Source organism: Fringilla coelebs (genome assembly GCF_963513975.1).
Source record: "Fringilla coelebs genome assembly, chromosome: 7".
NCBI lineage: Eukaryota > Metazoa > Chordata > Aves > Passeriformes > Fringillidae > Fringilla > Fringilla coelebs.
In genome coordinates this window covers 1980649-2008544 of record NC_140035.1, presented here as the reverse complement: position 1 = coordinate 2008544, position 27896 = coordinate 1980649, and the positions used below count along the sequence as shown (strand labels likewise).

The 27896-nt window shown below is 42.9% G+C and overlaps 1 protein-coding gene across 1 annotated transcript in view; it reads left to right on the top strand.

The window, feature by feature from the left end:
• Nucleotides 1-333: 333 nt before the first annotated feature.
• Nucleotides 334-27896, top strand: part of KIF5C (kinesin family member 5C) — a gene marked incomplete at its 5' end in the record, with an annotated part of 69224 nt that continues 41661 nt past the window's right edge. The window contains 3 exons of the mRNA XM_084209147.1: nt 334-459; nt 25133-25223; nt 27395-27468. Of these exons, the coding sequence (XP_084065273.1) occupies nt 334-459; nt 25133-25223; nt 27395-27468 (291 nt within the window). The remainder of the gene's footprint in view (nt 460-25132; nt 25224-27394; nt 27469-27896) is intronic.

Genomic DNA, 27896 nt, shown 5'->3' with positions numbered 1-27896 from the left:
GGTGTCCCTGGGGCAGTTCAAGGTGTCCCTGGGCTGCATTAGGTGTCCCTGGCAGTGGTCGGTGCAGTGTTAGGTATCCCTGGCAGTGGTCGGTGCAGCCCCGGCGGCACCGGGGGATGCTCGGGGGATGCTCGGGGTGCCTCGGGCGCATCCCGGCGATGCTGCGGGGGGAGGCCCCGCGGTGGCCGCGCAGCCGCCGCCGGGCGGGGCCGGTGCGGGGCGTGTCGGCGGGCTCGGAGCGGCTGCCCGGGCTCCCGGCCCCGCCCGCCCGGCGGCCCCAGCCCCGCCGCTGCCGCACCTGCCCCGCTCGGCAGCGCCGGGCCCGCCGCCGCCATGGCGGACCCCGCCGAGTGCAGCATCAAGGTGATGTGCCGCTTCCGGCCCCTCAACGAGGCCGAGATCCTGCGCGGCGACAAATTCATCCCCAAATTCAAGGGCGACGAGACCGTGGTCATCGGGGTGAGTCTGCCGCAGCCCGCAGCCCGCATCCCGCTGCGGACGGGGCGAGCATCCCTCGGCTCGGGGCGAGCATCGCTGCTCTCGGGGCGAGCATCCCCCCGCGCTGCCCCCCGAGCCCTGCCGGAGGGTCCCCCCCATCCCTTCCATTGTTCCCGCAGCCGCGGAGCGGGATGGGGGCGGCGGCGCTGCCCGCGCCCCCCCCGGCCGGGCCGGCCCCGACCCACCGGGCGAGCGGCCCGGGGGTGCCCGGCGGTCCCGGGGCTCTCGGGGGAGCCGGGGGGCGCGGGGGAGCCGCGGGCTCGGGCGCTGATGTCATGCCGGGGACTGGGCATGCTCGACTGGGGCGGCCGCCCGCGCCTCCGCCGCGCCCCTGCGGCAGCGCCGGCACCGGAGCCAGCCCGGCCCGGCACCGCAGAGCACCGGGATCCCCGAGCCCGGCCGGGACCGGCGGCCCCGCAGAGCGGCGGCGGCACGGCGCCCAGCAGCGCTGCGGGATGCCGCCCGAGTTTGGCTTGTTTGGTTTTTTCCGCGTTCAAAACGATGAAACGAACCCAAATCGCCTCCCCCCGCCCGGCCCTGCGCGCCCCCCGCGCTCCGCTGGGGCTCGGCTGCTCCAGGGTTTAATGGGAACAAAGGGTCGGGATGCGGCTCCTTCCCGGCCCCGCATCTTCCCTTCCCCTCTCCCTTTCCCTCTCCCTCTCCTTTCACTCTCCCTTTCCCCTCTCCCTTTCCCCTTTCCCTCTTCCTCTCCTTTTCCCTTTCCCTCCCCCTTTTCCCTTTCCCTCTCCTTTTCCCTCTCCCTTTCCCCTTTCCCTCCCCCTGTTCCCTCTCCTTTTCCTTCTCCCTCTCTCCTTTCCCCTTTCCCTCCCCCTTTCCCCTTTCCCTCTCCTTTTCCCTCTCCTTTTCCCTCTCCCTCTCCTTTTCCCTCTCCCTCTCCCTTTCCCTCCCCCTTTTCCCTCTCCCTTTCCCGGAGCTGGTCCCTCAGAGGGCAGCACTCAGAACCCCCCTGTGTCTCTTTGGTTTGGTGTTCACTATCAGATTTTTGGTTTAGTGTCCAACCAGCCTGCTCTGCGGTGCTTTATTTCATATATATATTATATTATATATAAATATTTAATGTACTGGTCATCTGTGACATCTATGTCATGTACTGGTCATCAATAACGTTCTGTGCTGTGTGATGATAAAGAGACTCTAAAATTAATTGTCAGCACAACTCCTTGCATAATTTGTTAAAATCCTTACAATTTGTTAAAACCCAAAACCTCGAGGTCATCAGAAACTTTGCTGGTGAAAGTTGCAGAACAGCCTCGAGGGGGGGTGAAAAAAAAAGGGTGAATTATGAGCATAAACAGCTTGTGGTTGTTATTTTTTTTTAATATGAAATGCCCTCTGTCCTGCCCAAATTAATTGTGTCTCTGTGAAGGTTAAAGCTGTGGCACCCCCAGCAGCCTGTTAACAATAGAATAATCAAACTGGGTGTCAGTCTTTGGCCAGCAGATATTGGGAGGGAAAATGTGTCTGTGCCATTGTGGTGGCTGAGGAACAAATGTCAGCAAGTTCCCCTCCCCCTAAATAAATAAACCCTCAGACATGTTAAAAGCAGATTAAAATACAGCTCCTGTAAATCCTTTACAGTGCTGGGTTTTGAAGGGAATTGGAGTTTGGAATTCTCTTTTCCCACTCATAATGTGTCTTTGTCTGTAAAGTGTCTGTTGGCTGGGAAAAGGGTCACTGTGATGCTTTGGAAAAGGGTTTTGTGTCTTGCAGCAGGAAATAATTCCTGTGGTGAGGGTAAAGAAAGGAAAAAAAAAAAAAACAACTGGTAATTTCCTACTGTGGAAGTTAAAAATAATAGAGAGAAACAAGCAAAGTGCATGTATTTATTGATACAGATGTGTATTTTACATGGATATTCAGGTTGGAGGGCGATTTGCTGTCTTGAAAAATCTAGTCAGAAGCTTAGAGTTTGCCTTTTCCTTCCTAGGGCAAAAACTGTAATTATTTAGGATTTTAATCAGCTCAACTAATGCAATATGTCCTCAAATCCAGCTTGTGTTTCCCGAGGAGGAGCCATCAGCAGGAGCTCTGTGGGAAGAGCTGTGCTCTGCTGGGGTGGAAGTGAGCGCAGAAACCTCCCCTGATTCTTTGTCCTCTTTATTTGCAGCCCTGAGCTCTGGTGTAACTCGATCCCCAGTGGATCCCACTGCAGCAGGACTGGGAAGTGCTGCTGGGTTTTTTTTTTTTAATTTTATTTTTTTGATTATTTCATTGGTTTGAAGTGGCTGCTTTGCTCCAACAGATAATGCCTGGCAGGGGCAAGGAGTCCTGATCTGTGGAAAGGCAGAGCAGAGCAGAGTTCCTTCTAGGAAAAGCAGGATTTCAGTCTTCAAAAGCTTCAAAAATAAACCAGGACCAACCACTTTTTTTTTTTTTTTTTTTTTGTTTTACTATAGCATTTGAAAACACTGCAATGCAGCTTTTATTTTTGATCCGTGGATTGCAAAGAGAAGGGGTTCTGTTAAAATTTTAAAAAAACCAAACAAAACAACCAACTTCCCCTCAGAGGAATTATGTCATGATGTAAGAAAAAAAAATATAACTGATTTAAGGGATGCATCTATTTTTTTTTTCTGACTAGTAAGTCTGAATACATTTATTCCTTCCCAGTAAACACAGGGGAAAGGCTTTCTCCCTGAATTTCCCACTGTCATCTCCTGTTACACTTCCCTGGGGCCTTGGGCAAAAAAATTACAGAGAGTGACTTGGTATTTCTGGGAAGGAGCAGCAGGGAGGGAAAGTTTAACCACTTAGGCTGAGTTTGCTTAGGCTGGGCTGGGGCTGTGTGAGCAGAGCAGCGTCCTGAGTCCTTTCCAGCTGGATAAATCCCAGGGGTTGGGATTTGCCCCTGAGTTTTGGGTTTATTTGGTTTGGGTTTGTTTGGTTTGGGTTTGTTTGGTTTGGGTTTATTTGGTTTGGGTTTATTTGGTTTGGGTTTGTTTGGTTTGGGTTTGTTTGGTGTCTCCTGCCCAGCTCCCTGTGAAGTGTGGAGGGTGAAAACCTCTTCCCTTGAATTCCCCTCTGCTTCAACCCCACCAAAGCTCTGTGTTTCCATCCTGCCAGCAAGTTTGAAGTGCAGAAAGCCTTGGAGGTGAGTGTGCCCTGTGAGCAGGGCAGGCAGAGGGGATGGAGGGGATAAACCCCTCTGTGCTGCCTGCAGCTGGGTTTTACCTCCCTCTGCTCCTCCAAGGTGACTCTGAAGGATTGGCTTGGCTGACAGACCTCAAAATGTGCTTTTCTGCTGCTGGGGGGGCAGAGCCCAGGCTGTGCCCTGCTCCTCCAGGTGATTTTATCCCTCAGCACCTGGGAGGGGAGGATGCAGAGAGCCCCAGCACCTGCTGGGATAATCCCTGCCTGAGCTTTAGGGCTTGGCTTTGTCTTTCCAGCCAGCTCTGATGGAAAATAAATAAGAATTTAGCTGTGCAGGGGGGATGGTGTTTTCATGTTTTCAGCCCCTTTTTCTATGATGGCAAATAAATAAGAATTTAGTTTAGAATTTAGTTTATTCAGTTTTCATGTTTTCAGCTTCTTTTTCTATGATGTCAAATAAATGATAGTTTAGCTGGGGGGGGGGGGTGACGTTTCCATGTGTTCAGCTCCTTTTCCTCTGATGTCAAATAAATGATAATTTAGCTGTGCAGGGGGGGTGTTTCCATGTTTTTAGCCCCTTTTTCTCTGATGGCAAATAAATGATAATTTAATTGTGGAGGGGTGATGTTCTCATGTTTTCAGCCCCTTTTTCTCTGACGGCAAATAAATAAGGATTTCGTTTAGAATTTAGTTTATTAAGTTTTCATGTTTTCAGCCCCTTCCCCCCCCAGGTGTGGAGCAGGCAGCTGGGGGGTTTGTGCAGGCAATCCCCCCGTGGTGGGCACTGGATCCCCCCAGAGCAGCTGGGGGAGCTGGGGTTGTTCCCAGGGAGGGATCAGAGGCTCTGCTCTGGCTGTCAGCTGCTCCTGGCGCTGGCAGGGATCTGTAAAGCCGGGCTTAACAGGAGTGCTGAGCTCTGCAGAGCCTCCCCCTGCCCATCCCTGCCCTGGGATAGCCCAGGAGAGCTCCGGGGGTCTCGGTGGCAGCATCCCCCAGGGCTGGGCTTTGCTCCCAGGGTGGGAATTCTGTCGTGTCAGCTGGGAAATATTGCCCATCAATAAATCAGTAGCGTGGCCCAAAGCAAACAGAGCATCAGCTGAGCCTCCTGTGCTCTGCAGTGTCATGTTCCATGGCAGGGAGGGATTCCTGAGCAGGGGGGCCCTTCCAGCTGGGAATATTCTGGGAGAGAAAGGAAAACAAGGATTGGCGGCAGATTCCTGCGTGAGCAGGGATGTGGTTTTGTTTTATTTATTTATGTATTTTTTAAAAAATGCTTTCTGCTAGAAGTACTTTTTGGAATGTCTTGTGGAGGGGTTCTTGCTTATTTTCATCCCTAAAATGTTTGGCTGTGCTTTATCTTTTATTCCATGTGTGCCAGTGAAGTCCCCAGAGTTGGTGCGTGTTCTGAAATCCCTCCTGTACAGAGATCTCCCAGTGCTGTTCGACCCTTGTCACTCTGTGGGTAAAACAGACTTTAAAATAAATAAATAAATTCTTGTGGTAATAGATAAATGGCTAGTTAAAAAAAAAAAAAAAGAAAGAAAATTAAACAACTGCCATGCTGGGAATTTTTGTGTGTGTGTGTGTGTGCAGCTTTTCCCAAAAGCCATGGATCCATCCCTGCCCCCAAAGCCACCAGCCCTGTGCCTGTGAGGATTTGTTCCTGGCCTGTCTATAAATAACTCCTGCCAGCAGCTCCTTCTGCATGGAGATGTGAGCCTGGCACTGGTGCCCTGGTGGGGAGGCTGGCAGGGACTGGGAGGTGCTGCTCTCCCGGCAGCTCCCTCCACCTGCCAGCTCCTCCTTCATTTTCTGCTCTTCTCCAGCTCCTCTTCTCCTCTGAGGACTTGCTGGAAAATCTCAGCTCCACAGGGGCAGCTGGGAGGGCTTTTAAAAGGTTTTATTCTGTTATCAGTCTCAATGAAGGGTGAGACACAAGGGATGTAAAACTCAACTCCATTCCATCAGGAGCCACCCTGATTCCTGGTCACAATCCCTTAGAAATGTTCTTCAGCCTGTCAGCTTTTGCCACACAATGCTGCTAATACTGCTACCACAAATCATCATCATCATCATCATCATCATCATATCATCATCATCATATCATCATCATCATCACCATCATATCATCAACATCATCATATCATCATCATCATCATATCATCATCATCATCATATCATCATATCATCATCATCATCACCATCATATCATCAACATCATCATCATCATCATCACCATCATATCATCATCATCATCATCATCATCTCATCATCATCAACACCATCATCAGCATCATTGTCATTATTATTATTATTATTATATTGTTATTATCATGATTTTATTATTATTATCATCATCATTGTCATTATTACTATTATTATTACTATTATTATATTGTTATTATCATGATATTATTAGTAGTATTAGTATTTATTATTATTATCATCATCATCATTATTATTACTCCCCACGTGGTCTCGCTGCAATGCATCTTTCACAGTTCTAATTCTCCAAAATCTCTGGGTTTTTTTGGTTGGTTTTTTTTTTGCAATGCCATCTTTTGAAACTTGTTCCTGGCTCAATCTCTCTCTCACTGATTCCATCCGTATTCCACTCCACATCTTATCTCAGAGTTTGCACACAAACTTTTATTTTTGTACAAACTTTTTGCCCGAGGCTGTGTCAGCTTCCAGCCAGGTTTTGGGAGTCCTTGACGAGCTCATTTCCCACAAGGACAGAGCAGGGTTTGGTTTGAAAGGAGGAAGGACTGGGTTTGGTTTGCTGAGGAGGATTTTTGGGATACAAACACCTTTTTTTCCCCCAGTTCCTGGGGAATTGGTGTGCTCAGGCAGCTGCTGAGGGTCTTTGTGGGAGCTGTGTGTCCCCCAGGTGTGCCCACCCTCCCTGCACACCTGGGATTTTCCTGCAGCCTGGAATAACTCCTGGACCTTGCTGCTTTTCCTCCTTGCACGGAGGCTGTGCTGTGCTCATCCCCCGTGGCTCTGGAGCTTTCAGGTCAGATATTTCCAGAGCTCAGCCCTGGCAGATCTGCCTCTGCCTGTGGCTCCTCCTTTGGGAAGGAGCAGAATCCTCTGGGAAAGAGCAAACACAGGCTGGTCCTGTGAAATGAGGGATGTGGCGCTCCAGGGGCTCTCCAAAATGCAGTTTATTCCATCCAAGGTGTTACAGCAGTCCAGGGTCTGGGTGACAGAGCTGTGCCCACAGCTGTCAGCTCCAGCTGCAGGCAGGCCTGGACACCCTTTGGTTTGGTTACAGTGCATTATTTACTTTTCTTTGCTGAGCATCTTCATACAGTAGAACCAATCTATCCCTTAATAATTATCTCTAGCCTATCATAACTACTATAGTTACCATATTCCTGTTACTATTCTCCAATCACTCACAGTCAGTACATCACAGCTTAAGCCAGAAGTTGTTTTTCAGTTTTCTTGCAGTGGAAAATTCTGAGACCTTTTTTCTCCTTGCCACATTTGCTGCCTTGTTTGCCTGTGCTCTCTTTCTGCTTGGTAAGAACATCTTCTTGTTTGGGGTGGGTTTATCCTTTGCTCTAAGCCATAAAACCCCTCCTAACTAACACACCCTTTGCCTCCTTGGTTACCCAGTCAGACTGGCTCAGCAATTCTTTTCTTCAATATCAAAACTTGCTTCCAACTCTATTCCTTCTTCATATTTTACATTCAAAAATCTTTCTGCCAAACACACATATCTGTGAGACTTTCTTGTCAAACTTTCATCCTTCCCAACATGGTCCCACTGGGTCAGGGTCATTTTTTATTCCCTGCACTGAAGCAGTTCCATTTCCTGAAGACTGGTGTGGCTGTTCAGGGAGCTGCTCCCAAATTTGATGTCCAAAGCAATCCCTGTGCTCCAGGCTCCTTTGGTGTGGAAGATGACAATGAGCAGCCTGATGAGCTGGCTCAGGAGGGGCTTGACTCTGGTTTTGGTTCTTATTAATAAATATATTAATTTCTTGTGGCAGGGTGTCTCCCATGAAGGGCTGGAGCAAATGTGCCAGAGTGTCAGTGGGAAAAAGTCTGTGCTGATAAGGATTTCTCCAAATATTCTCCTTTTCCACTGTGTGCAACCCCAGAACCTCAGGGGTCAGTTCAGCTCCTGGGGTTCTGCTGGAACTGACCCAATTTTGGGAGCTGTTCCCAAGGCAGGGAACACTTCCAGTACATCTCAAACCAGGATCCTGTTCTGCTTGGCCCATTCTTGCTGGCTGTGAGGCAGTTTTGTGGGCACAGCGTGGTTTGGGGGGTTTGTTTGGTTTTTATTTGGTTTTTGTTTGGTTTTCCTCCATTTCCTCAGCTGTTGTCCTGCTGGAATGGATATTCCTGCTCTGCCAGGGCTGAGCTGGGATCAGTGTGTGTTTTATGGATGGAGCTGCTCCTGTGTTTGCTTTGCTGTTCTCTAAAGGAGTGCTGAGAACTCAGGTGTGAAAATGGCTTCTGTTGATGGAGGGTGCTGCAGGAAGGATGATTTACTCATTGCCTCACCCAGGCAATTCCCCTTTTGTGTTTTCTCAGTTTTTTCTTTTTTTTTTTCCCTTTTCCCAATCCCCTTTGGGCATCCTTCTCCAAACCCAACCTGTCAAAAATATGGATTCTTACTTAAACCTTCAAAACTTAAAATACAGGTGATGGGTTTCTGTTTGTTTGGGGTTTTTTTTTTTTTTTAAATTTTATTTTTATTTTTTTATTTTTAATTCTGGCTGCTTTATTTGGGATGCAGAACTTTATTTGGAATTTGGAGTGAATCTTTTCCTCAAAAGATCCCTCCTGGGCAGGGGAGTTCCTTGTGGTTTATTGTATTTTTCTAAACACCTCCAGGGATTTTGTTTTTGTTGCTGTGCATGTTTGATCTTAAAATCACCCATACTTACCTCCCAAATATTCTCTTTATTTCCCCTTTTTTGCTTGGTTTGGTGCTGCTGCAGCCTTTTAAAGGCAGAAAAGAGATTTGGGCTGCCCAGTGATGCTTTGACACTTTGGCTGGGTTTGTTTTCCCAGCTCCCCTGGGAGGTGCACGTGGGGTGATGGTGCTTGTGTGTGAGCTGAAAAAAAAATCCTTAATTCGGTTTTTATTGGGTTCTGCAGTGTGAAAACGTTGCATAAATAATCCTGGCAAAACAAAGCAGCAAAAAAAACCCCTCAAAACATCCAAACTGGGATCCCTCCCAGCCTTGGGGGTGTGGAGTCTCAGGTGTGGGATTGCTGGTGGGTGTCTGGGTTTGTCCATCCATTTCTATCTATTTAACAAAATCTTAAAATGTAAAAAAATTCAGTTTTTAAGGGAAATACTTGTGGTTGTCATCAGATTCTTGTTGAAATATCAATAACTGGTGACAGGACAGCTCCAGAAAATGAGAAAATCTCCATTTTCCCCCTGTGAGACAGAGCCTCGCTGGCACCAGGAATGTGGGAATTTTTCTTTCCCCCATGAGAAATGAGTATCCAGAGACAAAACCTGAAATATTTAACAGTATTCTTTGCTAAAAGTGATTCCTTTTTCCCTCTCTGCTGAGAGAATTCCCTTTTCACTGCCCAGTCATGATGATGGACAGGTTGGTGTATAAAAATCCCTCTCCTGGCTCAGGGATGGAGGGAACCTGGGGAAGCTGGGCTGCTCCTGGAGCTGCTGCAGGACATTTCTCCTCCCCCAGGAGGGTTTGACACCAAACCCACACTAAACGACCCCAAAACCTTCAGCACCTCTTTTTGCAGCACCAAACATCCCCAAATTTCCCTGGATATTCCTGCCATGGCAGCATTTTCCAGGCAGCAAAATATTTTTTTTTTTTGGGAAGCTCCTGAGCTGAAAACCTCTGGTTCAGAGGGGTGAAAGTTGAATTTCTGAAAGCCAGGAATTCTGCTGGCTGTGGATTATTCCCCCATGTAGCAGAGGCTGAGCAGGAGAGCAATCCCTGGATTGGGGGAACTGGGTTAGGGAGTATTTTTAGCCAGGCTCTTGCAGAAGTTGGGTTTTTTTGCAGCTGTAATCTCTTTTTTTTTGGTTTTTTTATTCTTTTTTTCCCTGCCTGCACTGCTGCAATCTCTGCTGGATTTAGAGCAGGGGGATGGGATGGGATGGGATGGGATGGGATGGGATGGGGCTGATGCTGCAGCTTCTCCCAGGGCTGGGAGAGGGGAATCTGCCAAAAATCCTCCCAGAAAATCACCTGGATTTTGGTTAATGCACCTCCAGTCACATCCATCCTCTGCTTCTCTCTCCCATGGCCTTTTATCCCATTAGCTCCTTTTATTTTATATTTCTTCCCTCCCTTTCTCCTTTTCTATTACTTTTCTCCTCTCTCCTTATTTTTTATTACTTTTCCCCTCTCCTTTTCTATTACTTTTCTCCCCTCTCCTTTTCTACTACTTTTCTCTCTCTCTCCTTCTTTTCTATTACTTTTCCCCTCTCCTTTTCTATTACTTTCCCCCTTTCACTTCTCACCTTCTCTCCTATTACCTTTCATCCCTTTCTTCTTCTTTTTATCTTGCATTTTCCCTGATTTTTTCCTCTCAGGCCCTCTCCCTATGCTTTTTTTATTTTTTTTTGTATTTTTCCCCCTTTCTGGGCCCCCCACAAATTCCCAGTGTGGAGCTGCTGTCCCTTGGTTTGATTATTTGATTTCTTTCTCCCTTCCTGGCATCTCTCACAATTTAACTTCAAGGCAGGAGCAGTTCAGTGCTGCAAACAAATGTGAAAAGCAGAATTCATCTCCCTGCACAGGAGCACGTGGAGAAACATTCTCCTGGATGAGAAAATCTTTGTTTGTGTTGGTGATGGAGGATTTATTCCCTGTGTGTGCAGCCCAGATTTTCTCAGGATTATGGAGGAAATTCAGCCCTAAACTTCAAGCAAAGCATAAAAACCCAAATTTCTGTGGCCTGGTGAGGTGGGGCTGGGCAGGAGGAAGGTGGGAGTGCTGGGAGGAGCTGGGGAAAAATTGGAGGAAAAGTCAAAATGAGGGGGTTTGTGCTGGGTTTGTGCCAGAACGGATCAGAGGCAATCCCTAAATATGGGATATTTGTGTTTCCCTTCAAATCAGCCATTCTTTATTTTATTTATTATTTATATATATAAAATAAATATATATATTTAGTAATATATATTATTATGTGATAATATATACTATATAATATGCATATTACTATAATATTGTTATGTTATTGTTATATATTCTATTACATATATATTATATAATTATATCTATATATTAGATATAATTATATCTATATTATTATATAGATATATGATATTATAGATATCTAATATAATAATACCTATAGAATAATATCTAATAGATATCTATATAATAGATATAATTATATATTATTATATGAGGAGTTTGACCAAATAGACATAATATATAATATATATTATATATATAATATATTACAAATATGGTATATTCTTACTTTCCTTAAAATGAGCCATTATTTTATTTATACTACATATATTTATATATATATAAATATATAGTTAGCAATTTGTATTATATTATATGTTAAATAATATATATTGCTATAATATTGTTATTATGTTATTGTTATAGATGATGTTATATATATAATATATAATATGTTATATATATATAATATATAATATGTTATATGTTATATATATAATATATATATTATATGTTATATATATAGTATATATATGTAATATGTTATATATATTATATGTTATATATATAGTATATATTATATGTTATATATATATAGTGTATATATATACACTATATATATATAGTATATATATACTATATATATAGTATATAATATATATTTTATGTACATAATAGAATATATTACAAATATGGGGTATTCTTGTTTTCCATAAAATGAGCCATTTAAAATTTTATTTATAGTATATAATAGATATATTTAGATATTATAGAAATATATAATAGATACTATATTTTAATATATAATATATATTAAAATATATTATATATAAACCACATCATTATAATATTATGTTAATACAGTGCTATTGCTGTATATGATATATGATATTATATATATAATATGTATATACAATACCATATATAATATATAATAATATATAATATATAATATATAATATTATATATATAATATATAATATAACGATTACTATTGTTATTGTTATTATTATTACTACTACTAATACCACAATAATGTTATATATAAAATATTTTAATATATTAATTTGCCAGGGATGCAAAACTTGAGTACTCCGTGCTCCTCCTGATGACTGGTGCAGAAATGGAGGAAGCAGCAATCCTGGTTTGAAATGTTTTTGTAAGGGGTTTTTGGTCTCTCTCTGTCTAATTACCTGGTGCAATTTTATTAATTGGGGTGGAATTACTGATTTATTTATTGATCATGGCCCTGCCCCACAGACAAACAGATTTCCCAGCCAGCACTGGGGTCTCTGCTCAGCAATTCCCTATTTAGGCTTTCCTGGATCCCTAAGCTACATCAGGGAAAGAATCCTTACTTTTAAAAAATATTATTAAAATTTATACAATTTTTTGCATCATTACCTCTTTCCCAAGCGCTTGTGTTTGAGGAGGGCGGGTGTTTGGGGTGTGGCTTGGGGTCTGAGCTTGGGGTATTTCAGGTGGGGCACGGGGGCTGAGTAGGGTTTGAGCAGAAATTTGGGGTGTGGCACGGGGTGTGAGCAGGAATTTTGGGTTTCAGCAGGTAATTTGGGCGTGGCACAGGGTTTTGAGCAGGTATTTGGGGTGTGCTGTGGGGTTGGAGCAGGGTTTTTGGGTTTGAGCAGGTATTTGGGGTGTGGCTTGGGGTTTGAACAGGGGTTTTGGGTGTGGCACGGGGTTTGAGCAGGTATTTGGGGTGTGGCACGGGGTGTGAGCAGGTATTTTGGGTTTGAGCAGGTATTTGGGTGTGGCACAGAGTTGAGCAGGTATTTGGGTGTGGTACAGGGCTTGAGCAGGTATTTGGGGTGTGCTATAGGGTTTGGAGCAGGGTTTTTGGGTGTGGTGTGGATTTCCAGCAGATATTTCATGTGGCATGGGGTTTGAGGAGGTATTTGGGGTGTGAGCAGGTATTTGGGGTGTGCCATGGGGTTTGAGCAGGGTTTTTGGGTGTGGCACGGGGTGTGAGCAGGTATTTCAGGTGTGGCATGGGGTTTCAGCAGGTATTTGGGGTTTCAGCAGGTATTTGGGATGTGGTGTGGGGTTTGAGCTGGTATTTCAGGTGTGGCATAGGCTTTGAGCAGGGTTTTTGGTTTTGAGCCGGGTTTTTGGGTGTGGCACAGGATTTAAACAGGTATTTTAGGTGTGGCACAGGTTTTGAGCAGGTATTTCATGTGGAATGAGATTTGAGCAGGTATTTTTGGTTTGAGAAGGTAATTTGGGTGTGGCATGGAGTTTGAGCAGGTATTTGGGCTGTGCTATGGGGTTTGAACAGGGTTTGGGGTTTGAGCAGGTATTTTGAGTGTGGCTTGGGGTTTGAACAGGTAATTTGGGTGTGGCACAGGGTGTGAGTAGGTATTTTGAGTTTGAGCAGGTATTTTGGGGTGTGGCACGGGGTCTGAGCTGGTATTTCAGGTGTGCCACGGGGTGTGAGCAGGTAATTTGGGTGTGGCAGAGGGTTTGAGCTGGTGCTTGGGGTGTGGCAGGGGTTTGTGCAGTATTTTTGGGTGTGGCACGGGGTTTGAGTAGGGTTTTTGGGTGTGAGCAGGTATTTTGGGTTTGAGCAGGTATTTCAGGTGTGGCATGGGGTTAGAACAGGTATTTTGGGTGTGGCACAGGGTGTGAGCAGGTATTGGGGTGTGGCACAGGGTGTGAGCAGGTATTTTGGGGTGTGGCACAGCCCTGGCAGTGCCCCAGAGCAGTGTGGGGCACAGGGGGCTCAGAGCTGGCCCTGCAGGAGGGTCTGTCTGTCCGTCCCTGCTGGAAGGGCTCTGTGCCAGCAGCTCTGCAGGTGGCTGCTGTCCCCTGGGGGCTCAGCCACCCTCCACCCCGTCACTGTCACATTCCCTGGAAAATCCCTTTGCCAGGATTTTCTCCTGGGAAGCTGAGAAGCCTCAGAAAAGAAATGAAAACAAGAATGATCTGATTGCTGCTCCTGTGCTTGCTGCTCTGGAATGTGGCTTGGACGTTGTTTATCAACAGGAGAACGTTTGATTGGTTCCATGTGAATTGTTTTTAATTAATGACCAATCCCAGCCAGCTGTGTCAGACTCTGAGGAGTCAGCCACGAGTTTTTATCATTCTTGTTAAGCCTTCTGTCTGTATCCTCTCTCTTTCTTGAGTATAGTTTTCCTATAGCATTCTTATAATAATAAAATATAATATATAATATAAATATAAAATAAATAATATATATAAGATATATAATATAAAATAATATATATAATATAAAATAAAAAATAGAATATAAAATAGAATAGAATATAGAATATAAAACAGAATATATATATAATATAAAAATGTAGGATATGATATGATACAATAGAATATATCAGCCTTCTGAGAACATGGAGTCAGAGTCTCATCTCTCACCTCGTTGTGGGGACAACCTCCCCATCCCTGCAGCCCTTGGGGTGCTGAGCCAGGTTTAACCATGGATTTGGGAACCTCTTGGCAGGACTTGTTGTGACCCAGTGCCACCAAAAGTGCACACAGGGCTTTTCAAGGTGCTGCAGTTGTTCTTGTGCTGCATGGAGCTTCAAGGATGGTCAAATCTGGCTGGGACAAAACAGAATGATTTATTGCTCAGATAAGCATCAGTCTCAGGGGCTGGGAGATTTCAGAGGAGCAAGCAGTCAGCCATAGCTCAGGAGTACTCACAAGTTCTTCTTTACAAGGCAACACAGAACTTTCTAACCCAACAGACAGCTGCCACAGGCTTTATTTGGCTTTTCTTACCTATCACTTGTACTTAATTTTGCTTCCCTGTGGATGCTTTTGTCCAATGGCTTCTGTCTCACACACAGATGCTTCTGTTACGACTTCTAAAGTCTGTTTCTGTTACAACTTCTAAAGTCTGTTTCTGTTACAACTTCTAAAGTCTGTTTCTGTTATAACTTCTAAAGTCTGTTTCTGTTATAACTTCTAAACTCTGTTTCTGTTATAGCTTCTAAACTGCTTCTAACTTCTACACTCTCACCTTGCTCTACACAACCCCACCCCTACTAGAAACCCTTCACCATCTTTCCCATACAGTTTCTCGCTTATTTAAACCATATTCTTATTACAACTATAGAAACAGAAGTTTATGATTTTAATGTCTGTGTGCTGTGTTTTAACATCAAATCTCCCAAGGCTGCAGATCAAACCCTCCTGTGCCTGTGGAAGTTTCTGTTTTCCTGATCCCCCTCCTTTGGAGCATCCCCCTCTGGAGCATCCCTTTGGAGCATCCCCTCCTTTGGAGCATCCCCTTGGACCATCCCTTTTCCCAGAGGTGCTGCAGGATGTGCAGAGCCCTGGGTGCTGCTGCTGCTGCCCTTTGCAGTCCTGGGCTGTGCTCTCAGTCCCTGGGGATGCTCCTGTTCCAGCCCTGGCTCTGGGAATGCTGCTGCAGCCTCGGATCCCTGCACATTCCCACTCCCAGCCCCTTGGTTTGTGGGTGAAGAAGGGAATTGTGGATTTCAGCTGCTGGCTGTGCTGACAGGAGCTGCAGCAGGGAGCCAGGGTTTGTGCCCTGAGCTCTGCCTGCTCTGCTGGAGGAGGATGGATGCTCTCCCTCTCTGCTGGAGCTGGGAATGATTGGGATGTGCAGAGGAGAACAATCTGAACAATCTGCAGGGGTTATTGAGATTATGGGAGGAGAACAGAGCTCTCTGGGGAGGGACCCTGTCCTTGTCCCTGTGTCCTGAGGGGTTCTGGCTCTGCACAGGGAAGGGTTGGGGGCTCGGGAGTCAGGACTGAGCCCCTCCAGGAATCCTTCCCTGGGGATTCAGCCACAGGATAAATGAGGCTCTGGATTAATCCCTGGGTAATGCACCCAGGGCAAATGCTGGGATCTGAAATGTAAGGAGCTCCCAGAGTTTTGGGGTTGTAAACTGAAGCTTAGAATGAAACTCAGGATTTGGTCTGAGACCTTGGAAAAGGCTCCCAAATTTAGGTGTGACAATGTGAATTTATAGCTTTAAGTAGAGACAGATACAATGTTTCTGTAGTGTATTCATAGGGTGTGTATGGTTTCTATTTATTTATTTTAATATTACTAGCTTCTATTTATTTATTTTTTGTAGTTTTTACTTATTTCTATTTATTTCCCACAGTGTATTTATAGTATAATTTCTATAGTGTATCTCTAGTGTATGTATACTTTCTATAGTGTATTTATTTTCTATAGTGTATTTATAGGGTACATATACTTTCTATAGTGTATTTCTGGTGTATGTATAGTTTATATGGCATATTTATTTTCTATAGTGTATTTATAGGTGTGTATAGTTTCTATTTATTTTAATATTATTGATTTCTATTTATTTTGTATCATTCTTATTTATTCTATCTATTTTCTACAGTGTATTTATAGTATATGTATAATTTCTATAGTGTATTTCTAGTTTATATAGTGTATTTATTTTCTATAGTGTAATTATAGGATATGAATACTTTCTATAGTGTATTTCTAGTGTATGTCTAGATTATATAGTATATTTATTTTCTATAGTGTGCTTATAGTGTGTGTATAGTTTCTATTTATCTATTTTAATATTATTCTTTTCTATTTCTTTATTTTTAATAGTTTCTATTTATTCTATTTCTGTTTATTTCCCACAGTGTATTTATGGAATAATTTCTATAGTGTATTTCTAGTGTATGTATAGTTTCTATACTATATTGATTTTCTATAGTGTTTCTAGTGTGTGTATAGTTTCTACTTATTTTAATATTATTAGTTTCTATTTCTTTTTTAAAAGTTTCTATTTATTCTATTTCTATTTATTTTCTACAATGTATTTATAGTATATGTATAATTTCTATAGTGTATTTCTAGTTTCTGTAGTGTATTTATTTTCCATAGTGTATATCTAGAGTATTTATAGTTTCTATACTGTCTTTCTAGTGTATGTATAGTTTCTATGGTATATTTATTTTTTTATAGTGTATTTCTAGTATGTGTATAATTTCTGTAGTGTATTTATATTTTAAAGTAAAAACCAAGTAAAAGGAAGATTAGAGTTTTAGAGTTTAAGATATACATATAAAAAATGAAGTAACTACAAAGGTAACCAAAGAAATTAGAATGCAGCACTGCAGGTTTGTGTGTCATAACTTAATTAGCTAAGAAAAATCACATTGTGGCAGGAGTCCATAGGATGAAATATTTAAGAATTAAGTCCAAACCATAAATATCCTTGTTAGCAGTGTTTTATTCATCAAAAACTCCTTAAAAAGTCTTGTAACTGGGAATCCTGTGACCTCCTGAGCCCTGCAGTGATTCCCAGGCTTTGATTTCCTGAATTGCAGTCCCACTCCCAAATAAAATGGTGCTTTTTGAGGGGGAGATTTGTTGCAGGGAGTTAAAAGTTCTTTCTGCTGGCAGAAGGAAAAGTGGATCGCTGGCCACGAGCCAAACTCCAGCAGCTCCACAAAAAATTCAGGAGGGAAATCAATAATTGAGCCCCTCTGCAAAAGTGATGCTGGGTGGGTTTGACTCCAGCTGCTCTGCAGTGCCTGCTCATGCAGGGCTGCTTGCTTTCATTTATTTTCCAAATGAGTTTTAGGGATATTACCAAGATTTAGGGATTTTTGGGGGTTTTTTTTGATGCTTTGCTTTGACTTGGTGGCGTATTCAGGTTATTCTGAATAAATTTCCTCATCTTTTTCTTTCCTTATTCTTTCTTTCCTTTTCCCTTTTCTTTTTCTTTCCTTTTTCTCTCTCTTTTAGGGATTCTGAGTTTGCACCCACTGGGTGATTTGCTGCTGTTCCAATGTTTTTATGGGGCAGGCTGGCACAGAAGAGGGATTGGGATGGCAGCAGCATCTCCTCAGTCAGTGCAGCTCAGTTTTGCTGCTTTTCTGACCTGATTTTATTTTCTCCACTTGTTTCCAACCACGTTTTCAATTCCCAGCAGAGATAAATGGCTTTGGGAGAACAGGATCCAGTTTATTTTTTGGGCTTTACCAGCAAGAGCAGTCTCGGAGCTGCAGCATCCCTGTGGGATGTGGGGGAAAGAATTCCCTCCATTGCCACCCTGATATCTTCTGAAAAATCCCTTTGCCAGGATTTTCCTCCTGAGGAGCTGAGAAGCCTCAGAAAAGAAATGCAAACAAGAATTATCTGATTTTTGGAATGTGGTCTGGGGGCTGCTCCCCAACAGGGGCAGCTTTGATTGGTTCCATGTGAATTGTTTTTAATTAATGTCCAATCCCAGCCAGCTGTGTCAGGCTCTCTGAGTCTGTCATGACTTTTTATTATCATTCTATTTTAGCCTTCTGATGTCTCCTTTCTCTTTCTTTAGTATGTAATTTCTTTTAATATAATATCATCAAATAATAAATCAGCCTTCTGAGAACTTGGGAACCAATTCTCATCTCTCACCTCGTCCTGGGGACCCTCGCAGCACCACACTCCATCTGAAAAGTTCTCTGGAATTCCAGGCCCAGCAGTTTATCCCCCTTGGGGCTGGAGGAGCCTTCAGCCTCTCCCTTGTTGGAGGATCAGGCTTTAATTCCTGCCCTGCAGCCGGAGGGAAGGGTCAGGGTTTGTCCCAGGGAGCAGCTCCATGCACTCCCCAAAAGCACTGGCAGAGTTTGCTCTGAGCAATTCCATCCTCCAGACCTGCAGCTTCCCATCTTTTGTTTGTAAACCCTCTCCTGCCAGAGCACTTGGGGTGCTGGGAGCCAGCTGGGAAATAATTGTTATTAATTAATATTGATGGATCCTCTCCACCTCGGGTGGCTCCGTTCCCTGGCAGTGGGGCCGTCAGTCTGGGGTGTGGGGTGCCCTAAATCCCAGAAATCCCAGAAATCCCCATGGATCTGGGATCCTCCCAGCTGCACCCATCACCCTCCCTGCCCTGAGCACACAGCCACAGGCTGTTGGCTTTTTGGCTTTTTGCTTTGGATTAAATGTGCGGGACAGTATTTTTTGTTCAGACTCAGATGTTTATTAGTTTTTATTTGCATTGCATCTTTACAAACTGTGAGTTTTACAGCACTTTCATCTAGCAAGGTAAAAATGGAGCTGTAGCTTTCTTCCAGTAAAGCTTTTTAAGGATGAACTGTCTAATTAAGAAATGACATTTAAATTATTTTTTATTTTTGACTTAATAACTGACTGCTTGTGTTCTGTGAGGTGGACTTTTTAAATTAATCACACAATATTACTTAAACTTGTGAAGAAGAAGGACTAGTCTCTGCTTTAAATCCTCTTGTCTTGCTTTATATCTATTACTCTCTTGTAAAACATGAAATTCTCAGAATGGGTGACAATGACAGGGAATCAGCACAGCCAAGGGAGTCAGGCTGAGCTGGAGGATTTGGTTTGTGCAGCTTCCCTGAGTGATTGCACGGCTCAGGCAGCCCTGACAGGCGGTCCAGGACTGAAATAATATTTTTTAAAAGGATTTTATATAAAATTATAAAATATAACATTAGTAAATATAAATATATAAAATATAAATTTATAAATATAAATATATTAAATTATTTATATAAATATCTCAATGAGATAATAATAGATATTAATTATATAGAGAGTATAATAGGATATATATTATATAATATATATTATATATAATATATACACTATATAATATATATTATACATAATATATAGTGTATATAGACTATATATACTATATAATATATAGTATATAGACTATATACAATATATAAAATATATATGTATATATTATATATACTATATGATATATAATCTAATAGGATATATAATGTAATATTAATTAATATAATATTATCATTAATAGGTTAATTATAATTATAGTAATTAATATTAATTAATATTAATGTAATATAATAAATAGTATGTATATAATATATAGTATATAAAATATTATCATAGTAATATATAATATATAAAATAGAATACCACAATACTATATATAATAATAATATATTAATATATTTATAGTAATATTTCTTTAATTGATGCTGCATCAGCCTCTGGTGGCAGCGCTGCTCTGGGGTCAATTTGGGGTTTATGGTGAAAATCCCTTTTTGTGCTTGTGAAACCCTCTTTGTTTTATTATTTCTTTTTAGTGCCATTAAACCCAAAAGGAAACCAAAGAAGGGAAGTAATAATTGTCAATATGCCTGGAGAGAATTGCTGGGATCCAGGGCCAGAATCTCTCTGGCTGGGGCTGCGATTCCGCAGGAATCGTGTGGGTGGCTGGGAGCACTTATCCCAGCCATTATGCAGCAGAGACACAAGTTAATGGAACAGATTGTCAGGGGGGCTGCTGGAAGGAAGGGAAATGTGATTTATGGATGGCAGATAATGCACGGCATGCCACCAGAAACTTTGGGAAATAATACGTGGAGGCGCACAGATAAAACCGTTGGCGTCGCCCAGAAAACAACATTTTCTTTCTGGCTGCTTGTTTGCTCTTGAATCACTGCCTGGGTTTGGTGTTTAATGCAGGATGAGTTACATTTGGTACAAAAAAGGGAAAAAACAAAAAAAAGAAAGCGGTTGTGTCGCTTGTGAGGGTGACAGCGGGGAGAAAAGGGCTGAAAATCGGGATTTTCATGGTTGCTCATTCTCCCTTCTGCTTTGGGGCAAACCCCCTGGATCTGGAGGGTGTTGCCTTTGTAGGGTGGATGTGGCTTTTGTTGCCTTGGAGGAAAAGGTGTCAGAAAGGAGGAGATGACAAAGGGGACCCAAACAGCCCCACCAAGGCGGGTGGACGTGGCAGCGAGGAGCGGGGGGCGCAGAAGGGAGGCTCAGGACGATCCCAACAATTCTCCAACATCAGAGACCCAAGCAGGAGCTCCTGGGCACAGAAATGAGGATTGATGTGGGTTTGAAGCACAAAAACCCTCCCCAAACCCCCCAGCTGCTCTCCCTGTGTGCAGTCAGTGAAGATGCTCTCTGATCCCCCCACATTCCTTTATTTCCTTCAGATTTTTCCAGCCTTTCAGCTTCTCCCCCCCCCCAAAAAAAAAACTAACTCACAGTTAGGGTAAAATTGCTTTTTTATTGGAGGCTCTTTGGCATTCCAGGTGTGGGATGCTCTGTGGAAGGGCTGGGGGGTGGCAGCAGAGGATAAATGGGTGCTGGAGCTTGTGCATCCTTGGGATTTTTGGCCTGGAGTTCGGGATGGGCAAAATGGGGGTAAGGAGGAGAAATTCTGAGAATCTGGGAGATGGTTCTGGAATATCTGGGCCCTGCTCCTGCTGGGAGTGCAGAGCTTTGGCTGGCTGGGTGTGGAGAGACAGAATTTGGGGTGGGTGCTGGCTGCTCCCTCAGTTTCCTGGGAATGGGGGAGGTCTGGAGTCAGGAGTCACCCTTTGTGTCTGGGGTGGCCCCAAACTGGGAATTATCTCCTGAACCGCTTGGAAATGCCCTCCTGACCCTGGAACTCCAAACCCCCGGGCTGAAGCAGGGTCTGACATCCCAGGCTCAGCCCTCTCTGCCTCCTTCCCCCAGCTGGAGGAGCAGCAGCTCCTGCTGGCATCTCTGGAAGTGGGATCAAAGCATGACAAGAAGGGTGAATTTGGAGCAGTGGCACTGGTGGCACCTGCCTCAGCTGCAGTGGGGTTCCAGCCACCCCTCAGCTTTGCAGGGGTTAATTTGTCCTGGTTTCTGCCTTGGCAGAGGGGGAGCAGCAGGAGCTGTGCTGGGGGATGAGGAGGATGCTGCACATCCCTGCTGGATGAAGGATTCGTGTTGTAAATGGAAATGTTGTGCTGGGGGAGCAGAGCTGGCTCTGGAGGATGGACCAGCCCTTGAAGGGTCACAAAAATCTGATTTTAGGGGGTGTGTGTGCCTTGTAGGCAGTGAAGCTACTGCAAGGAGGGATCGAGGGTTCCGTGTGTGTCCCTGTGGGAATTGCACCTGGGGAGCTCAGGGATTGGGGTGACCCCAGCCCCCCCAAAATGTCACTGTGGGCCTTGGGGTGACCCCAGCCCCCCCAAAATGTCACTGTGGGCCTTGGGGTGACCCCAGCCCCCCCCAAATGACACTGTGGAGTTCTTCCCTCAATGCAGGAAGGGATTTGTTGGTGCTGGGGGTGAAAATCCCAGCAACTCCTGGGTAAAATCCCAGCAACTCCTGGGTAAAATCCCAGCAACTCCTGGGTAAAATCCCAGCAATTCCTGAGTAAAATCCCAGCAACTCCTGAATAAAATCCCAGCAACTCCTGAATAAAATCCCAGCAATTCCTGAATAAAATCCCAGCAATTCCTGGATAAAATCCCAGCAATTCCTGGATAAAATCCCAGCAACTCCTGAATAAAATCCCAGCAACTCCTGAGTAAAATCCCAGCAACTCCTGAATAAAATCAGCAATTCCTGAATAAAGTCCCAGCAATTCCTGGATAAAATCAGCAATTCCTGGGATAAAATCCCAGCTGAGGGTGCTGTGGCTGCTCTGGGCTCCTGGTTTGGGTCTGAGCTGTGACACATTTGTGTTTTCAGCAGGGAAATGAAACCCGTGGGGTGCTGGGACTGTGCTGGGACAGCTCTGGGTCACCTTGGGCTCAGCAGAACCCAGGACCTGCACATTTCATTTTCTCTCAGCTCTGGACTGTTCTTACAGCACAGCTTTCACTGCTTTGTGGGAGTGAACAGCAAAATTTCTGCAAATATTTACAGGGCTATTGCCCCAATATTTACAGGGCTATTGCCCCAATATTTCCCAGATTATTCTCCCAATATTCACTGGGTTAATCCCTTGATATTTACAGGATTATTCCCTTGCTGTTTACAAGGTTATTCCCCCAATATTTACTGGATTTTTTCCTTTGATATTTACAGGATTATACCCCAAATATTACTTAATTATTCCCACAATATTTACAGGGTAATTGGTTCAATATTTACAGGTTTATTCTCCCAATATTTACAGGTGTGTTCTCCCAATATTTACAGGATTATTCCCTTGCTATTTACAAGGTTATTCCCCCAATATTTACTGGATTTTTCCTTTGATATTTACAGGATTATTCCCCCAATATTACATAAATTATTCCCACAATATTTACAGGGTAATTTTCCCAATATTCACAGGACTATTCCCCCAATATTTACAGGATTATTCCCCTGATATTTACATGGTTATTCCCCCAATAATTACATTACAATTTCCCCAGTATTTATGTGGCTATTGCCCTGAAATTTACAGGATTATTCCCCCAATATTTAAATGGCAATTTCTCCAATACTTACATAACTATTCCGCCAATATTTACAGGGTTATTCCCCCGATATTTATAGGTTGATTCTCCCAAAATTTACAGGGCTATTTTTCCCAATATTTACAGGATTATTCCCCCAATATTTTCAGGATTATTCTCCCATTATTTACAGGGTTAATCCCCTGATATTTGCAGGATTATTCCCCCAAAACTTTACATGGCTATTTCCCCCAATATTTACAGGTTTATTCACCCAAAATTTACAGGATTATTCTCCCGATATTTGCAGGATTATTCCCTTGATATTTACCATGTTTTTCCTTTGATATTTACAGGATTATTCCCCAATATTTACTTGGCTATTCCCCCAATATTTACAGGATTATTCCCTCAATATTTACAGGACTATTCCGCAATATTTACAGGATTATTCCCCGATATTTACAGGGCTATTCCCCCAGTATTTACAGGATTATTCCCCAATATTTACAGGATTATTCCCCATTATTTACAGGCTATTTTCACAATATTTACAGGATTATTGCCTTAATATTTACAGGGATTTCCCCCAATATTTACAGGGTTGTTTCCTCAATAGTCACAAGACTATTCTCACAATATTTACAAGATTATTCTCCCAATATTGACAGGGTTATTTCCTTGATATTTACAAGGTTATTCCCCTAATATTTACAGGATTATTCCTTCAATATTTATAGGTTTATTCCCCCAACATTTACAGGGTTATTCCCCCATGTTTACCTGGCTATTCCCCCATATTTACAGGGTTATTCCCCAATATTTTCAGGATTATTCCTTCAATATTTATAGGTTTATTCCCCCAATATTTACAGGGCTATTCCCCCATATTTACCTGGATATTCCCCCCATATTTACAGGGTTATTTCCCCAATATTTATGGGTTATTCCCTAATATTTACAGGGTTATTTCCCCAATGTTTATGGGTTATTCCCCAAATTTATAGGTTTATTCCCCCAGTACTGACAGGATTATTCCCCAATATTTACAGGGTTATTCCCCCAATATTTACAGGATTATTTCCCCAATATTTTCCGGATTATTCCCCAATATTTACAGGATTATTTCCCCAATATTTACCGGATTATTCCCCAATATTTACATGGCTATTCCCCCAATATTTACAGGATTATTCCCACAATATTCACAGGACCATTCCGCAATATTTATAGGTTTATTCCCCCAATATTTACAGGGTTATTCCCCCATATTTACCTGGCTATTCCCCCATATTTACAGGGTTATTCCCCAATATTTTCAGGATTATTCCTTCAATATTTATAGGTTTATTCCCCCAATATTTACAGGGCTATTCCCCCATATTTACCTGGATATTCCCCCCATATTTACAGGGTTATTCCCCCAATGTTTATGGCTTATTTCCCAGTATTTACAGGGTTATTTCCCCAATATTTATGGGTTATTCCCTAATATTTACAGGGTTATTTCCCCAATGTTTATGGGTTATTCCCCAAATTTATAGGTTTATTCCCCCAGTACTGACAGGATTATTCCCCAATATTTACAGGGTTATTCCCCCAATATTTACAGGATTATTCCCCCAGTATTTACAGGATTATTCCCCCAGTATTTACAGGATTATTTCCCCAACATTTACCTGGCTATTCCCCCAATATTTACAGGATTATTCCCCCAATATTTACATGGCTATTCCCCCAATATTTACAAGGATTATTCCCCCAATATTTACAGGATTATTCCCCAATATTTACCTGGCTATTCCCCCAATATTTACAGGATTATTCCCCCAATATTTACATGGCTATTCCCCCAATATTTACAGGGATTATTCCCCAATATTTACAGGATTATTCCCCAATATTTACATGGCTATTCCCCCTGAATTCCCAGGAGAGGGAATACCCAACTCCTGCTGTTCCAGCTGATTGTGTCCATGGCTGTGACCCCGGTGTGAGCACACAGGGAACATCTGCCACCTTTTATTTACCAGCCACAGAAAAAAAAATGGCTTTGGAGCACCCAAAATGTGCCATCTGTTCATCCCCCAAACTATCCCACTGTGCAGTGCCCTGCCTGGCTTCCTCTGTGGGGAATTCTGCATTCCAGCCTGGGAAACTGGGGTGGTCCAGTGCCAGAAATGTTCTTTATCTCACGAATTTCTCTTTTTTTTTTGCAGCAAGGGAAGCCCTATGTCTTTGACAGGGTGTTACCTCCCAATACAACCCAGGAACAAGTTTATAATGCCTGTGCCAAGCAGATTGTCAAAGGTGGGTGTTGTCCTTGGGTGCTGGCCCTCCTTAGGGCAGGGACAAGGATCTCTCTGTGCCTTCCAGCTGCTTGAACACTGCTGATGTTATAAATGAGAAGCTTGACCAGGCCAATATTCAAGCAGCAATTAATTTATTTATTAATTTGGTAAAGTGTGAGCAACACAGCGCTGGTACAGTGGGGGAAGGTTTCCCTCCAGCTGCACACCGATTTTTGGGGCTCACAGGTATTTATAGGGGCACTCATGAGCTTCCTCAGCAGTTTCTGTTCCAATTTTTACTCATCAGCAGTTTGTATTCCCAATTTCTACGTCACAATTCTATACACTATCGTGATTTAGTTTTTCTCTGGATGTGCATCCCAAAAGGAGCATCCCAGGTGGTGGTGGTGGTTCAGTTTGTTGAAAAAAGGAAGGAGTATTTCATCTGGTGAAGTGCAGATTCCAGATGTGTGTCCACCTTTTGATTGCAATAAATCTCATAGCAGTGATGTCCAGCTTCCCTTGGTTAAAACTATTAATCCTTGAGGTGATGCCCACCTTCCTTTCTCAAGCTGCTCTTCACTGTTTTGGTAAGGTGTGAGATAAGCATATTTCTTTTTTATTCATTCTTAAGCTATAGATTCAAAGATCCTTCCTACAACTAATATTCTAAAATTACACTTCAAACGGTCATTATTGCAAAACTCTTTAACTACAAGCAGAAAGTTCCTGTCAAAAGCAGCATCCTTAAAGCTTTAATTCAAATGCTCCTAAATCAAGGCTTATAAAGGTTAATTGCAAACCAAGGATGGGTTCAAAGGCCTTCCTCCAGCTTTATTTTCCTCAGTCATGATTAGAATTCATCTTTATAACTGTCCCATGGTTGTTTCCACATGTTACAATCACAAATGCTGCCTGTATGCACCTGACACAGACACAGCTTTGTACTCCATACTGATGAATGTTTGCAGAGTTTAGCATCACTAATTCCAAGTATTTCCTTTTTTTTAAGGGGTTTTCTGGGTGAAAAAAACCCCAAAACAACCCAAACAAAAGAGCTGAAGGAGTTGCAGCAGGTGCTCTGTGTCCTCTCCTCGTTAATCCACAGAAAATCTCGGGGTTTGGGATATAAGGGGCAAAAAGTGTGGGTTTGGTGCAGGATGATGTAAAATTGGGTGAGTGGCCATGTAAAATGAGTGGATGCCAAAATGAGTGGGGCCACTGAAGGGCTGATTTGGGAGTTGCTCTGCATGCAGAGTTTGGTGTTCACACAGGAAAAAAGAAAAGGCAGCAGAGAAAAATTTGGGGCAAAACCTAGAAATCCCTGAGGGGACACTTGGAACTGAGAAAAACACCTGGACTTATTATTTCTTTTTTTTTTTTTTTCTGGAAATGGTGTGAAAATCCCACCTGATCTTGCTCTGGTGTCTTTTTTTAATCCTGATTTTTTTCCCTCCTCTCCCTCTGGAGTTCTGTGCAGGTTTTTTGTCTGGGTTTTTTTTTTCTGGGTTCAGTGCACAGATGGTCTGTAAGTGACTAAAGGTGGAAAATCTTCCACCAAAAATAACCTCCAACCTGACACCTCTGACTTGTTTTCACTGCAGCTGAGGCAGAGGGCTGGGCTGGGGGTTTTTTGTTTTTTTTTTCTTTTTTTTAAACAGGATAAGGTGGGTTTTGCTAATTGGGAAGGTAAATTGCTGATCTCTGCTACCTCCAGCAAAATGCAAATATTGATGCAAATGCTGAGCAATTTTCTTACATAACAGTTCATTAATCAGGTTATTTCCCCCTGGCTGTGAGCTCAGCTGCCACCTTGCATTCACCTGGAGATACTGACCCCTTTTCCCCTTTCCCCCCCTCTTTTTTCCCCCCTATTTTCCTCTTTTTCCCCCTTTTTCACCCTTTTCCCTTCAATTTTTTCCCCCTTCAATTTTTCCCCCCTTATTTTATTTCCCCCCTTATATTTTATTTCCCCCCCCAAGAAAGGGAAGAGATATTCCAATATTTCCGCAATTCTCTAATTTAGATTTTATTATGATTTTTTTGGCCTGGATTGAGCTCAATATCTCATATTTTCCCCTTTTTTTTTTTTTGCACAAACTGCTTCCCACTGCAGCTTCAGCTGGGAAATGCTGATTGTTCATCTGAGGGTGTCAGGAGGAGTTTTAATCGTTTTCCTTCCTCTTGCAGATGTCCTGGAGGGCTACAACGGCACCATCTTTGCCTACGGGCAGACCTCGTCGGGAAAAACTCACACCATGGAGGTACTGGGGACATGAGATGAGATCAAATCAAACCTGCTGCTTGGGAAGGAGCTACATGCATCAACATTGGTCTAAATACACCAACATTGGTCAAAATACATCAAAATTGGTCAAAATACATCAAATTTCGTCTAAATAAATCACAATTAAATCGCTAATTTATCTAACCCACAAATCTGCCTGCATAAACCACAGATGTGTCTGAATAAATCAGAAATTTATCTAAATAAGCCACGATATATCATTATATTTGGTAACAGAATGTAATAATGAAATATAATACTAATACTGCGAATAATAAGTTATGATTTTAAATAAAAATTCCACAGAAGTTTCTGCTGATTTTAAACAGTGGCACCTGAGGGTAAGTGTCCCTCACACTTCAGCTTTTACACCTGGATTTCCTTAAATATAGTCTAAAATATAGA